General features: G+C 39.7%; 1 protein-coding gene across 1 annotated transcript in view; it reads right to left on the bottom strand.

Annotated features, from left to right (window-relative positions):
- ADCY7 (adenylate cyclase 7) overlaps nt 1-15,735 on the bottom strand; it is a 61,767-nt gene extending 46,032 nt beyond the window's left edge. Inside the window, exons 1-4 of the mRNA XM_067550770.1 lie at nt 15,565-15,735; nt 14,234-14,443; nt 12,050-12,211; nt 3,669-3,818 (exon numbers count right to left, since the gene is read on the bottom strand). Coding sequence (XP_067406871.1) covers nt 3,669-3,818; nt 12,050-12,211; nt 14,234-14,443; nt 15,565-15,735 — 693 coding nt within the window. The remainder of the gene's footprint in view (nt 1-3,668; nt 3,819-12,049; nt 12,212-14,233; nt 14,444-15,564) is intronic.
- Nucleotides 15,736-16,392: the final 657 nt, after the last annotated feature.

Genomic DNA, 16,392 nt, shown 5'->3' with positions numbered 1-16,392 from the left:
TCCAAGGGGCGCCAGAGCCAGCCCAACAGGATCTGCCAAGGGAAAAAATTTTCCCGGTAACCGTGCACAGGGCATGCACGCACCAACCATGGAATGGACATGAGCAAGCACTCGAAGAAGAACTAGCTACTAAGCCAAGTCAGGAGTCGGGTACTAAGGTCTAGCTGAGCCAGGATAGAAGGCAGGAGTTGGGAGCATGATGGGGCAAAAGGAGAGATCTGTAGCAGTAGAAAGCTGAAGTCTGCACTGTTGCTCAGAGGGCTTCATAGGGCAACTTCTTGGCTTAAACAGTTGGTGTTGCTCAATCAGGAAGCTGTAGGGTTCTGTCTCCATGGTCTCTTCAGGCGGTACTTCCTGGAGTGCCTAACCTTCCAGTAATTTTTGGATGCTGCTCTTCCTGGATCCCCAGTAGCAAAGTTGAAGCATCAGTCACCCAGGACCCCGCAACTCTGAGATCTAGACCCACAGATCCTTACACTGTTGGGTTAATACAGTTGGGAAATGGCATGTGGGGGCCACAGCCCAGAGATCCTGTCCCAGAGTAGTTGAACTAGATGGCTCCACCCAGAGTGAGATGCAGGAAGCCAGGCCTGTCACCTGAGGCATGCACTCAAAACGGACTAAACGAGGTCTAAAGCATGGCTCACCCAGTCAGAGTGACACAAACTTTCTTCTCTCAGTTTTTTTTTGCAGTCTCCCTTTTCTGAGCAGGCTGTCAGCATCTTCGGACAGAAGCTCAGACTCATAATCACTCTATAGAAGTAACAGACTATAAAATATTCAAACCATCTGAATTCCCAACACATGATGTGAAGAATTTAATTGCCTTCCTTGCTGGAGGAAGTATTTGATTAATTCAAATACTGGCTAGGAGACGTTAAATAGAAAACCCTATTGCCAAAATGCTAATGAAGTTTAAAAGAACCGAGTTAGTCAAGGCTATTGACGTAGAGCCTTTTAATTTCGGCAAGAATAGAGACTTTTCCTCAGAAATTACTAGTATTGCTTGGCTAATCGGAGATCAACAAAACTTTGTCCCATTTGCCCGAACAAACATATGGTAATGAAATTACACCTCAGACTGGGGAAGAAGAGTCAGTGAACAAAAAGAAAAGAAAATCAGGAATACCGATGCTTTCAAGTCATCTGCTGCTCCCCACCGAGGAATGAAACCAACAATATCCTGAAGAGCTCACCCAGAATAAAAGGGACCATAAGATCCTTCAAAGAATGAGCACACTCAGAACTGATCCAACTTTCTTCTCCACAGACTGCAAAAGGGATGACTTTGCTGAAGCAAATAAAGGATGGATTTACTTACCCTCCTTGGCCCTGGTAGACTAGAGTCGATGGCCAGGAATTCTAATAGAACCCATCACTTTGAAAACATAGTTGAATTTCAATAAAATATCTTTTTTTAAAGAGAAAATACAGTGGAAGATGGAAAGCCACAACTATTTCAAGCACAGTGAATTCAGGATGCTGACAAATGGTTATGGGTACCACTCTGTAGCCTGTTCAGGGAGAAGGATTTTTTTCTCTCTCATTTACAATATTGCACAATTAGTTGTGTGTATTTTGTGTGAACAGGTGGGGGAAGAGTCGCCTTATTTCTGAAGCATCAAGAACTCTTCCTCCTCCTGCACAGCAGGAGAAATATGGTTTGATCTAGTAATGGAGAAACCTACATTCCACTGCCTCCCCAAGAAAAAAAAGAAGTCAAAATCTCCCTCCCTGTCACAGGTATTTTAAGAGACTTGTGGTTAGTGAACAATATAGGGTGACAACCGAGCCCTACTGAACATGACAGAATAGTTCTTCAGTGTGAGACAATGCTACTTTACTGGTCAGTGTCATTTGTTCAGAAATTAAATTGCCCTTATCAAATCTCCCTGGCTGGTAGGGCAAAGAAAATGACAAACAACAATGTAGGTGGCAAGGAAAACTATATGTAGGCTGCAGGGCAACTGTTTCAAAGAGGCAGCCAAGTCAAAACAAGAAAAATGCAAGTTATCATATCAGAATCAGTCAAGGGGGTTACAGAAAGCACAATACTAGTGCAAACCGATTAGATGCTTCCTTAGTTGCTATCTGTCAAAAAAAAAAAATAGCATTCATATCAAGATTTTTTTGAGAGCTTTGTCGTCTCATCTGGTAAGATAAGCAATAGATGGCAGATTGAACACTAGTGATGTGGCATTTTCTTCTTTCCAATTCAGCCAAGTCAGTCATTTTCAGCCTTCTCCTTTTAGCTCACAACTTATGAGCTGAAAACATCATATACACGCAGCATGGTAGATCAGCAGTTCTCAACCTTTTCCATACTAGGACCTTCCAGTTAGCAATATGGGAAAGGCAGGATAGTTGTGATCCCAACATAATGGTCTGCAACTACCAGGATGAAAAACCATGTTTCTAGATCATTTGTTCCTACAAGAATTTAAAGAAACACCACCCACAATCCAACCACTGCTGTAAAATTTCAAAGTGTTTTCCTTCCCCTTTACAATTTCCAAATCCTTATTTTATCAAAAGATGAAACACTGTTTGCAAGAATACCACTCTGATGTGTTTTGTTAAAAAACAAGTCAGCAGTGAGCCCTCTTTGATTCAATGTTTTCAGGATTGGCCTCACTCTATATGCAACAAACACAAAAAAGGTCATAAGCAGCTTACAAGAGGGGAAAAGAAAATGTGCTATGTAAAACTACCATAGTCTGGCAATGGCCAACTTTACTTGGTGAAGTAGCCAGAGGAGACTGTAACAGCAGAATCTGGATAAATAAAATGGACACAAAGAGGTCAGACACAAAAGAGCCGTTAGAGTGTCTGATCAAGATTACACCATCAAGACAAGGTAGAAAAAAAAAAAAAAAGAAAAAGAAATCTATTCTACCTAGCATGAAGGGTTCCTACTGCTGTTAGCTCTTTACCGTGACTAGACCTCAATGTTATCTTACGACTGAATTATACAAAATTACAGTATGAATGTCAAAGTTTCATAATGTTTAACATTATTCACTTCTAACAATTAATGAAAGCAAGTAAATATTTGGCACTTATAAAATGTCAGTGTATTTGTTACTGCAACATTTTTGTTTACTTGGTTGGCTATTTTAAAAATAGATTTCAGTTTGTCTCTGTTCTAGCAGAGGAAGAACATCTCACAAGTGCTCTTCTAGGAGAGAATAAGACTACCAAATTTCAAACACCCAATATCTGCATAAAGAAGCAGGATCATTGCTGAAATTAACTTAAAAGGATTTCTCATCAATACAAATCTGAAGACTAAAAATCATTTTTCTTCTGAATTGCCTGAGATTATTTTATATTTTATTATTTTAGGAAAACCGGTAAATAATTGGTAACCAACTTTTGGTTTCAAATACTATGTCTAGGACTATACATGACACAGATGCATTATGGAATGAATTTCACTCATCCTGTTGAGCAGCATGGCTTTTGTAGTTTTTGACTAAGACAAACCACACAAAGCTTTCTCCCTTTAATTTCCTCTCTTTGTGGTTAATGGCACAATGTTTTTTGACATTGGTTGGTTTTCATAGGGATTGGATCAAGCCTTTCAGTTAACATTAGTCACAAACGAAACATGATACATTTCACCCAAAGGAAAACATGTAACTCATGTGACAGAGACTTTCACTCACTTGTTGCCTCTTTTCAATCTTCAGTTTCATTCGGACTTGAATGCACTTTAAAGTGTATCTGTATAAATCCCACGAAGCATCCTGCATCCGATGCTTGTGAAATGCACCCATCAGGTTACCACAAAGAAAAATTACAGCATTGGCAAGTAACTGCAAGAGAAGAAAAACATTCAAGTACCATAGAACTGTATTGATTTGTATGCTATACTGAAGTAACTTAAAATGTTTTTGTCCAGAATATAAGAAAAAGCTCAAGTTTTTCCCCTGTCCTTTTACACAAGCAAACCACCACTAAACTTTGTGTTAGCCAACTTGTGTATGTTAAATAGAAGCTAACTCTCTAACATGAGTGCTTTTATTTAACTCACTCATGTTAGTCCATTAAAACACAAGGGAGATTCAGTCACATAAGTTAAGGCCCACATCTGCAGACATGTCTCTGCCATTGGGGTATGTGTTCCCAATGTGATGCGGCTGTGAAAAAGGCAAATCTGATCCTAGGATGTATCAGGCGAGGCAGTTCCTGTTGAGCTAGAGAGGTATTAATGCCATTGAACAAGGCACTGGTAAGACAATCTAGACTACTGTCTACAGTTCTGGTCACCCATGGTAAAGGCCAGAAAAGGTGCAGAGAAGAGCTCCTAGGATGATCAGAAGAATGGAGGACTTATTTTATGACAGGAGACTGGAAGAATGCGTCTTCTTTAACCTAGCAAAAAGATGGCTGAGAGGGGATATGATTACTTTCCCTGCGTACATCACAGGGGCAAACACAGGAAGGGTGAACAGCTATTTAAGCCAAAGGACAAAGTTAGCACAGGAACAAATAGGTATAAACTGACTATGAACAAACTCAGGCTGGAAATTAGAAGGAGGTTTCTAACCATCAGAGGCATGGGAGTGGTTTGAAGGGTGGTGCTGAGGGAGGCATTGCCTCCCCAAACAGAGGCGAGGTATGGGAGGGGCACACGGGGTCATGTGCCACTGCCCTCCCCTTCCTCTCCCCGCCATTTCTGTAAGCTCCGAGCTGCCCAAGGCTTGCTCTGCTTGGCTTGCCACTTCTTGTTTTCTGTACAACAGTGAGTGTCCACGGGTGGGGGGCGGGGCGGGGCAGGGGGAAGACAAGGGAACTGGGGAGTGGGGCGGGAGGTGGGGAGAATGGGAAGGGGAAGAGAAGGGGATAGGGGAAGGGGGGCAAGGTATAACTGTTTGCCATATGTGGGGTTGGGAAGGAATTTTCCCCCAGGTCAGACTGGCAGTGACCTTGCAGGATTTTGGTCTTCCTCTGTAGCATGTGGGTGCAAGTCACTTGCCAGAATTATCTGGGTGTGTCTCACTTAATCATTTCCCTGGCATTCCAGGGGCCTCAGTCACGCCTATTCCCTCCCTGTGGCACGTACTAGTCTGGTCTCCTGTGGGCTGTGATACTTTGGTCTAACTTCAGTTCCTGGGTTCCGTGCGCAGGTGCTGGGTGGTGTTTGTCTCCTGTGATATACAGGAGGTCAGACTAGATGGTCTGGTGTTCCCTTCTGGCCGCTGCTGGAGTTGGGCGCCTTCAGAGCTGGGCAGCTAGGGAGTGGCAGCTACTATGGGATGGCTACAGAAGGGCTAAGGCAAATTTTGGGGTGGCTATAAATAAATCACCTCCCTGAACAACATAAATTACACTGTAATAAGCGCCGATGTGGACAGCGCTATGTCCGTGGGAGAGCTTCTCCCGCCGACACAGCTTCTGCTATTTGTGGGGTCTGGAGCAGTTAAGCTGAGGGGAAAGCTCTCTCCCATCGGCTCAGAGGGGCTACATTCGAGAACTGACAGCGGCACAGATGTAGTATACCCATGCCCTAAGTAACCACAGCCCATGTGACAGGTTATAACAGCTTCAATCCTTACAGTCTATGTACTTATCTCATTTTGTATCCTATTCCAGTCTGTAAACTAAGAACTCTCCATGGTCTCCCAGCATGAACTTTATTTGCATATAAATGAGCCCTTTCTAGGACAGATGTTTTCTGAACTCATTTAGCAATAGCAGAGTAGTAGTAATTTAAAATTATGTGTTTATCTGATTGGACGGTACCGGGAAAAAATAAAAGGAAAGCATAGGTAAATTTATTTTGGCAAAATCTCTGAAGATCAACAGATGCTGTTTTAAAAGGGCATGATTTAATAACTAATATAAGAAAGTTAACCGTACCAAGTGGATGCATTTTGATGAAGAATTAATATGTAAATGACTCATGAAAAAGGCAATTACACCTTTGAATTGTAACTCTTAAAGACCAAAGAGTAATTGGACTATATAGGAGGAGATTGAATTAACAGGAGCTAACAGACAAATCCACTTGACGGGAAGCCATAAGATTGAAACTGGACCACATCTGCCTCTTGGACAGGTGCAATCCAACTGATTGTACTTGAAAAATCCATTCACCAATGACAAATGGAAACATTCCCCCCAACCCTCAGGTTGCAATAGAAAGACAGGGCTAAACTAATCATTTCTGCACAACACAAGCATTTGTTAGCCTTTAAGGTTGTGAAATTAACTAAAGTTTGGTCAATTTTCACTGCTGCTATTCAGAAAAGTATGAGCAGCAGCCATACTGCCTAGCAAACATGTCTATTTTATTCTGCTACAACTTGAGAAAGCTACAGGCTGCACCTGCAGGCCATGGAATTATTCAAGGGTGGGATCACCCACAAAAACCCAAAGAGACTTGTAAGGAAGGTGAAGTACCAGTAATCTTTTTCCTCACATCTCCTTGTAGGGGAGAAGTAGAGGAGCAGAGGCCCTCCACTCATAGCACACAGGATACTGGGAAACTGGGGTAAAGTTGCAGAGATCCCAGATGAGAGACTTCTGAGATCTATCTAGTGTAATCCACATCAGCTAATCCTTCTGGAAGCGTATCTTCCAACTTTTATTTCTTTCTAGTAGGTCTGTTTTTAATATTGGTATACCGAGTATGGAGTAGGACAATACCCACGAGTTATTATCCACATCAAGATTTTTTCCTTGGAGATAATTTTATAATCTGAACATCCATCTATAAAGCCAAGATCTGAATTGGATGGTTTTTTGTTTTGGCTTGGACAGTTTTATCAGGACTGGAAAAAAACAAAACTAAACTAAACATCCCCCTTCCTCCCCCTCCCCCCCCCCCCCCGACTCCCCCCGAACCCTGCCCCGCTTTGCCCATCTCCAGCTCCGAGGCGCTCTCTCTCTCTCCCACTAATCATTTAAAATCACAAAAACGCCAAGTTTTATGCGCTTTCCTAATAGGGTTATAATGTAGGGCCTGATCCTGCAGATCTCTGGGAGCAGCCCTTACTCATACAAGCATTCCCATGGAAGTCACTTACTTAGATTGGGAGATCTTTGGAGCAGAGATTGTATCTTTGTTCTAGGTCCAGTGCCTAGCACAATGGAGTTCTGGTCTATGACGGGGGCTTCCTAGAAGCTATCACATATAACATATGCTAATTGTGTAAAAATATGCAGGATCTGGCTCATAGATAACAAAGGAACAAAGGAAGAGTAACTTTCAGAGCCTGTTAAATCTAACATGACTAAGCAGATGGGTTAGTAATGTTTTAAACCAGTGCTTGGGTTTTATTACATCAGTCTCAAAATCTGAAATCCATAAGGGTCCTAGGCCTCTCAAATGCCCTTCAATCCCTGCTCTGAAAAAGCCTGGATTTACTGAGTTCCAGGATACACTGCAGTGCCCCTGTAGCATTTCAAGCTTAGACAAGGGCCAAGATACCTGAAATCACTAGTGACTTCTGAAAACGTAGGCCAAGTTCCGTTAGAGAAGTCATTTAGATTAGACTCCGATTCCACTACTCTGGGAGTTTTTAATACAAAGATGCTGCTCTGAGTGGTGATTAGTGTATTGAAAACAAATCTGCTGCTAACAATGGAATAAGTATCGAATGTTAGAAAGAGCATGACCTCACTCTACCACAAGCATTTGTTGGGGAAGGAAATAAGGTTGTCATGAGTTACCTCATTTGCTGAAATATGACATGCATGTATAAAATGTGCAGAGAGCCTGAATCATGGTGCTTGCCCTTCTTGTTCTAGCTATTTATCTTTTTTAAAAGTGGAAGGATAGACTGGTGGTGGCGCCTGCCAAATGATTGTGAAAACTCATTGACAAGGTGGGGCTGGTACATACCATATGCTGTTAGGAACTGTCAGATTGCTACCTCTCCCTGCTGTCCCTGAACCAGCAGTTTAGAGAATACACACCTTTTCCCTCACCTTCCTGTAGATCAGACACTCACTCTCTCACTTTATTCTGGCACTTAGTCAAAAATACATTATAAAAGACTTCTGCTTCTCCTGGTGAGGGAAGGGAGCCATTCTGAGCACTTGCTTTCTCCTGAGTAAATTGAAACAAATTCAGGTTTGCTCATCCATTCTCACCTCTTACTCAATGACTGTCATTAGCCCTCAAGTACCCGGCTTTCATCCACCTCCCCCATTGTTCTCTATGCACTTGTATATCTATGTTTCCTATTTACTGTATCATTCTACCTCTGCATCTGACGAAGTGAGCTGAGTCTCACGAAAGCTTATGCCTATAAAAATTAAATTTGTTAGTCTTTAAAGTGCCACAGAACTCTCGTTGTTTTTGCTGTACACAGACTAACACGGCTACCCCTCTGGAGAAATTCAGGTTTGTGTTTTGCATTCTCTTTAAATACAGTAGAGTGATCATGTGTCGCTGCAGGCCTACATTTTAGTGCCTTTATTCCAAAACTGTGACAGGATAGAAGATTCATGGCTTTGGAATAGAAAGAAAGTGTTTAGGAAGGAGTGAACTAATAGTGTTTTCACTGTTTGATAAGGATGCCCCCAGATTATTTATATTCACTTCAGATCCTTGAATGAAGGCTGCTAGTATTACTGACATATAGTGATTTAACCATACAACATACAACATCAGTTCAGTTTCATAATGTGTGATGCATGTTCTTGTAAACAAGCCTGATTTCTAAAAGCACACATTTCATCCATAAGGCAGTTAAACTGAAGGAAACTGCAGTAAGTATTTTCCCATATTGTTTGCTAAGATATGTAAAATAACTGATAAGCTCTTTTCTCCTAGAACTACAATTTCCAAAATGCCTTTGCCTGACCTACACTCCCCTCACTCATGCAAAATCCCCAGCAGCTCACATGTTCCATGCATGGGGGGAAAGTACAGTAATTACTGATTAAAAAAACTTTTCTTTTAGAAGTATAACAGACCATCCCTTCTCTTAGTAACTGAAAATATCCTACATGGCAGCCCCATAAAGACTTACTTTATCTTTCAACAGAGGAAGATTGTGCTAAATTTAAATAGTATGTTCTCTTGACAATAAATTAGTCAAAAGGTTACAACACTAGGTCATTCCACCAATAATTAATGTTCTCCCCCTACTGTGAGAGGCAATAGAAAATCTACTTTTTTTAAATGCAATAATGAAACAAGGATGATGTGCCTAGAATCCTAACAAAGCTGCTAGCATTGGATTGTGCTAATCAAGTTTAAATTAAATTCTCTAAAAGAAGGGGCAAAAGGAAAACACACAGAAAGTAGCAATGTAGGTTGCGGGGAGAGAGACTATAATCTAACAAAGTTTGTTATAATCTAACAAGTTATTTTACATATTTTAAATTTATCTAAAATGTAAGCAAAACACATGATACCCGGAAACATATTGCAAACTGTAAGAGATAAGGCCACAGGGAAAAACTGATAAGCGAAGCCAAGGCAGACTGCAAACAAAAAGATTGCTCTTAAAAGAAGACATACAAAAGGACAACTGCAAATCACAGAGGTCTAGGGTATAATTGTTTTAGATCACCTGAGGATAAATTGATATCTTGTTTACATTTAGTACTGCATACTTATTCTGTCAGGTAATTTACTGCTTCTCATATTAGTTTGTTATATGGATTAGATCTCTCATGGAAAATATCTGGTAAATTCTAGAATTTCACATGAATTATCTTTATAAAAAACAAAAAAGTTATTTGTAGGATGAAACTTACCATAACATTATCAGTTTTTGAAATCACTGTTCTATGTTTTGGCTATAGGTCTCTTCTGTCTTATAGTCAAATTGGGCCACTTACTATACTACAGTATGCTATCATATACTGTCATGAAACAATCACATGGTATTGAGTGCTAACATTCTATTCTATTCTACTGTTCTTATACTGCATTCATCACCTTGGCATCGGGGTGATTTCCGGTAGTACGTTAAGTCATGTGACTAATATCTGTCATATGTTTATTCAACAAATTGCTATTTCTTTTTAGAGAAGCGTGCAACATGAGTACAGCGATTCTAGAACTGCGTATTTCTGCTCAGTGATATAGATACAATTTTATCACAAAAAGATACAGCATTCAGTTTAGTGGATCCCAGTACATTTGTTTCAGTTACTAAGAAAAATATTTAATTCATTCAAAAAGGGATTTAATTTGATAGACTTATTCTGCTACTAAGTATACTCAAGTAACTAAGAATTTTTTTTTAATGTAAAATCCTGCAAAAAGACTGCAGCATAATTAATTTCTTAAACCATGGAATGACTTCAACTAAACTACACATAAAGTTGCAATCTTCCTATCTCCCGAGGGTCTATGATCAAAGAGCCCTTAAACATTATGCTTTTTTTTAATACTCTGGAAAGTATAAAGCTAACAGAAATATTTACCTTTCATTATTATTAAAAATTATGTTCTTAATGTTCTCCCAAGATCATTTTTTAAAGTTTTTTGTCCCTATCATTTTCTGTGACATTCCCCGCCTACTGGTGTGTAGCTGTGTCACCCCAATTCCTCACTCCTAGGCGCCGGCTTATACCATTTTGCTGTGTGAACCACCCAGTCCTGAGTCAGCCCATGCCCAGCCTCCTGCGAGTACTCGGTCCCTGATCTAGTGAAGGAGCGCTTCTGGACAGGCACTCATGGAACAGATTCCCAGCAAACACCCCCAGTCCCAGATGCAACCCCAGGAACTGCCATCTTGCAGGGTTCAGTGCTGTACACTGCGCACTGCAAGCTCATTTACATTTGTCCGTCAATTTAACAAAGAAATTGATATGCACCACGCCTGTCACTCTAAGTGAAGTCTCTGCACACACTCAGTCCACATGCACTGTTTCAGATAAAAACAAACAAATAAGTTTATTGACTACAACACGATTTTAAGTGATTATAAATCAGATTAATATTAATCAAGAGATTTGACCACAATTAACTAAAGTAATAAATCGCATGCTAAACTAGACAATATTTCAGTAGCTTCTGTGATGTCAGTTTACACACAGCTGGCTGCGATGCATCTTGCAGCCAGCCCCACCCCCGTGGGTAGATTCTCTGTCCTTGATGTTGCTTAGAAGATGGATTTCAAGGGAGAGCCACAAGACAACCTGCCTTTAACAAGTTCCGTGGACACCTGCTGGGGGGGTCAGGTGATCGGTCATGTCCAGCAATGGGCATGATTTCTTCCACTTCAGCCAAAGTACTCAAAGGTGCTCAGGCCAGTCCATTGTTCCTGCATGCATGCCTCTGCAGGGCGTGACCCTCACTTTGCTTGGTATCTGCCCAGATCTATTCAAACTATGTGAGGCACACCATCTCTGGGGATATTACATAGCAGAGTTCCATATCTGTGCATATGTGACAATGCAGGAAACATACTACCATAACAATAATGTTCAGTGTGTCATGAGCATTCCAAAAACACCTTACATGACATACTTTGCATTAGAAATACACAATCACACTATAAGGGTGTACATGGGGCACAGTAGGTCACATACATGAAAAGCAAGTATTTACCAACGGATCTCCTTTCCAATTTCTTTTAGAGAAGTGTGCAAAGAAGGGTGACCAGATGTCCTGATTTTCTAGGGACAGTCCCGATTTTCAGGTTTTGCCTTATACAGGTGCCTATTATCTCCCAACCTTGTCCTGATTTTTCACACTTGCTATCTGGTCACCCTAATGCAAAGAAAAGTATGTCTACATTTAAAACGCTACATCACCACCGCTGTAGTGCTTCAGTGTAGACATTACCTATGCCAACAGGTAGGCTTCTCCCATTGACACAGGTAATTCACATCCCTGAAAGGTGGTAGCTAAGTCAACTGAAGAATTCTTCTGTTGATCTAGCGCCATCTACACCAGGGGTTAAGTCGGCATAGTTATATCTCTCAGGGGTGTGGTTTTTTCTCATGTAGGTGGACCTAAGCCCTTGAACAATGTGGAAGCTTGGATCCATATCTTAACTTTGCAGTTTGTGCCCATCTCTAATGGAAATCCTGCCAAGACATTTGTATATCCTAACAAATAGCATTTCCTTACCTGAAGAGCAATGTGTTGTTGACATGGATCATCATATTTTACTGCAATGCTTAGGGCTACAATATGGGACACTGCAGAAAGGATGCTGATTATGACGGCATCTCTCATCCCAAAAGGTAACATGGTATAAACTGTGAAGATTATGAACAGAAAAAATGGCACCTTTAAAAAGAAAAAGGAAACATCTGTTATTAGGTGCCTGCCAACAATCACTGCAGAGCAAGAGGGAAAACATCAGTATTCTGACTTTTCTTCAAGCTGAATACTCTAGCATTGATAGTTTGATGGAACAATTAAAATCACAAGGAGAGTAATATTCATAAAAGCTTTGAGGAAACTGGATAAAGTTACAATACAAACGTAGCCAAGTCAGTTCCCTAAAAAGGACACTTGACACTTAATTTGTCCTTTGGTAAAGCAGCAGATATACTGCAGACATGATATGATAACTTACATCTGAATTATGCACCAAGAACAGTATAAAGCAAGGACAGAGCTACTTCCTTTAATTTCAAACTTCTCAAGTACTTTAAATTCTTATTATAAAGTTAATAGCAACAGATTGCATGTGTTTATTTGCTTGATATTTTATTGACCCTAAAACCAAACAATCCTTCATGGAGTTGATATAACAGAGTAATCACAACTGCACATAAACATACATTAAAATGCAGAGTTAAAGAGTTTACGAAATGTACATTGGTCTGCTAGACCATAATGGCTCATAAAGCGCTATCAAAGTCTACCGTTAAATCCTTATTTATGGATTTTTGTTGTAATCCATGGTACCTATACATTGGGACTCACTATACTTAAGTCAAGTACTGTGACAGACACACTGCCAGACTGCTCACAATTAGGTCTGCTACTTCATTTCAACCCCAACTGCTTGCTGTTCCAGACATCAGCCTCCTTTGAGGAGATTCTCACTCATGGCAAATTCTAAATACAGTGTGGTGGTTTTGAAACATGGACAAATGAAGACTAGATAAGGAAACACACAGGTTTCACTTGTGACAAGATACTATTTAGAGTCTCATCAGAAGGTTAAAAGTAGAAATTTGCTGTTCCAGCTGATCTGGTATAATAGGGTCTTCACATTTTAAAAAAAAGCCAAAGATATCAGCCCAAATTATGTCTTGCAGCATTTAAAGTAGAAAAGCCAGACCTTTGTTTAGTTAAAGGAGAACAAAAAAACCCACACCCTAAACAACGAAAATAATTTTTCCCTATGTCTAAGATGAGATTTTTTTCCCCCATAAATTTTGTAGTAAAAATTCACTACTAAGTAGAAAGATTTTGAATGCTAAGTCTCACCAGAGTGAATTTAAGCAATAAACCGGAGGATCTATGGCTTTATGATAGACATGCTGCTACCTTTAACTATTGTATAGCTGCAGTAGCTGAAGTCTGCAGAAAACATAACACCGTGCTGGACTGCAGTCATAGTGGAAATCAGATTTTAATGGTCTAGTAGATAATTTCTCATTTTTATTATTCATAAAAGAATGGAAGGAATGGGAAGGGTTAATATAAAGATAAATTATTTTTATTTTCTTAAAAACTCTTCTCCTTATGTTATCAGATCTTAGAAGGCATTTCCTACAGATTATGATATTTTTAGAATCATAAAACTGTCAGTCTTCTGGTCAGAGATACCAAGTAATCAACTCCAACCACACCCAGCAATGCCGGGACATGTCATTAGTTCTTATTGTTTACTTCACCCTCCCTACTTGATTTGAAAACTCTCAGTAGGGCACACCCAGCTATAGAATTCTTTAAAAAACTACTTGACCACCACTTTGTAATCAGTACCCTATCAAAACACTGAGAATTGTTACAGAAATCATTTACTTTTAAGGCACATTCAAGACAAGTAATACATTTTTATATGGGTAATTTAAATTAAAAATGTAAGGCCAAGAGCTTACAAAAAGACTTAAGCACATGCTTAATTTTACACATTGAGTAGTCCCAGTGAAGTCAATGAGATGAACTTCAAGCCGTGTATGTGCATAACTTTGTCTCTGATCCTGCAAAGTCTTAACGAAAAGTATTATCCTATAATCCAATATAACTGATTTAGGGAAGAAGTAAACCTAAAAATAATGAAATATATATTACATAATATCTACTGACTACCACTTCTAAATGTCAGTCCATCAAACAGGAAATACATACCTGTTCCCACGCATAGAGTGAAGGGATATTTCTCCTTTCAAAAACTGACACATATCCTATGGTCAGGAAGCAGATCCAAATCAAAATCCCAAATAATTTCAGCCATCTCCGAAATAAGGATTCGATGCATACAAGCAAATACATGACTGCAAATATTACAAGAGCAGTACATACTGTAATAATGAAGGCAAGATGGTGATGTGGTTCCTGCTAAAAGCAGAACAAAGTGTTATATCAGTATTGACCTTTCCTTTTAATAAGTGCAAAATGCTAATTGTGCATTTAATGTTACCAAGGCAGCTATGATGTCATCATACTACACTACAGATGAAAAGCTATTCCTGCAGCAATGTCTATGCAAATGTACTTTCTGTCATTATATATGTGGGACCATGCATGTTTTCAGAATACCAAAAACAGGAACATTCTTTTTAACACTAAAAGTCATTACTACTGTTATTTGTAAGAACAACAAGAGAGGGAGAGCGTGATTAGCAAAATTCAAGATAAACTTCCCTCTGTCTAGAAGTACCACAAATCATGGGTACACTCTCTAGGTCCTCAGCTCTGAAGAACAGATTCAACCTGCATTTGAAGAGGAGTGTTAAAAAGTGACAGGGAGTTTTACCAGCTCTTTTATCATCATCTTTACAACCAGCTCCTTTTCCTTTTCACCACTTGTGAATTTGGCTCTTTGGTTCTGTTTAAGAAAAGCAGACACTCCATCCAAGCCCTAGATCTATTTCCTTAATTAGCCAGAGGATGGTTCTGGTAGCCTGTTCCCAGATAGGAAAAATGTATTGTGCCAAAATCTAAACACCAAAAGCAGTAATTCCCTAATCTGTTCCTAAACCTAGATCTGTCACATAAAACAGCAATGTGATCCCCCTCACAGCTAATGCAACAGTTCTACCCTTTTTCCACTCCTAAAGAATTTCCATAATTGAAAAAAAAAACAAAAAAAAAACCCTAACAATTAAATGCTAAAAACGGCAGCCTACAAAATCAATCACAAAAATTCACAACCATGCTCTTTCACATTTTACACTGATGTATTTTTAGAAACATTCATATTCTTGAATCTCAATTTAGAATTTCCTGCCTCTCTCGCATTTTTTTCTTTAACTTCTTGGTCCCTCTCCCTTTCTTTAGGATACCTATTTATTAGCATTGTTAAGTCTCTCTCTCCCTCCCCGACTAATGTGAAGCAAGGCTTACACTATTCTAGCCCAATGAAACATTTACCCATGGAGTTTCTGGGAGCTTTGATACAAGTTCCTTCTGATCTCACCCCATGTACAGTATGAACAGAGAACACCGGTTATACTCACATGCTTGACAAAGAATATGATAATTAGTGTAATACAGAAAGTAATTGCAATGAAGAGCAGCAGGAGAAGAAGAGGATGCTGCTGGCTTGTGTAGCGGTACTTCTCATAAAGCGGGTCTGTTATCTTGCAGTCTTCGTTCTCATTAAAGAAGTACTTGCCCTTAGCTGGCATTTTATTCCAGTTTGTCTTTGACTTCTCTCAGTTCCGAGTGATGACAATGAAGAAAAGATAGATCTATTGTTCAAGAACACTTCTGTCTTCTAAAGTAGACCTTGGTTCTGATTTGTTTGACAACACTGAGGTGACTCACATTCTATGCTTGTGCTTCTCAGGAGCATAAAGTTCAGCTCTCAATATAAATGAAAGGGAAGAGAGCTCCTCCCCAAAGCCACATCCTCCTCCTCAACAGCTCCATGCATGTTTTTTTCTAGATTGATTGACACTTGTGCTGCTGTCAAGGCTTGTATTTTGTCACAATCACTTTAACTCCTTTCCACAAGCTGTCAGCGATTCTTTTCGAGTACTGTTTCATGGGATAAACTCTGTGGAGAGACGGCATGATTAAAATAAGGCTTCAGTTAAGTGGATGCATTTTTGAGTGAGAAAAGTATATTCTTTAACCTCTCTGTAAATATGTTTTAACAAGGGGACAAAAATTATTCCTTGGCCATGAGAATTAGGCATAACAGTCCCTTGAAAATGTATTATTTTCTGTTTAATATAACATACCAACTCTAAAGCAGTGGTTCTCAAATGATGGTCCATGAAACACTTGCTAGAGGCTGGACATATGATGCTGACTCACCTTTTTCTAGCCACTGAAACACT

This window comes from Emydura macquarii, unplaced genomic scaffold (assembly GCF_026122565.2).
Source record: "Emydura macquarii macquarii isolate MOO-44397 ecotype Brisbane River unplaced genomic scaffold, CSIRO-AGI_Emac_v2 contig_295, whole genome shotgun sequence".
NCBI lineage: Eukaryota > Metazoa > Chordata > Testudines > Chelidae > Emydura > Emydura macquarii.
This window is presented reverse-complemented; position numbering and strand designations above follow the sequence as displayed.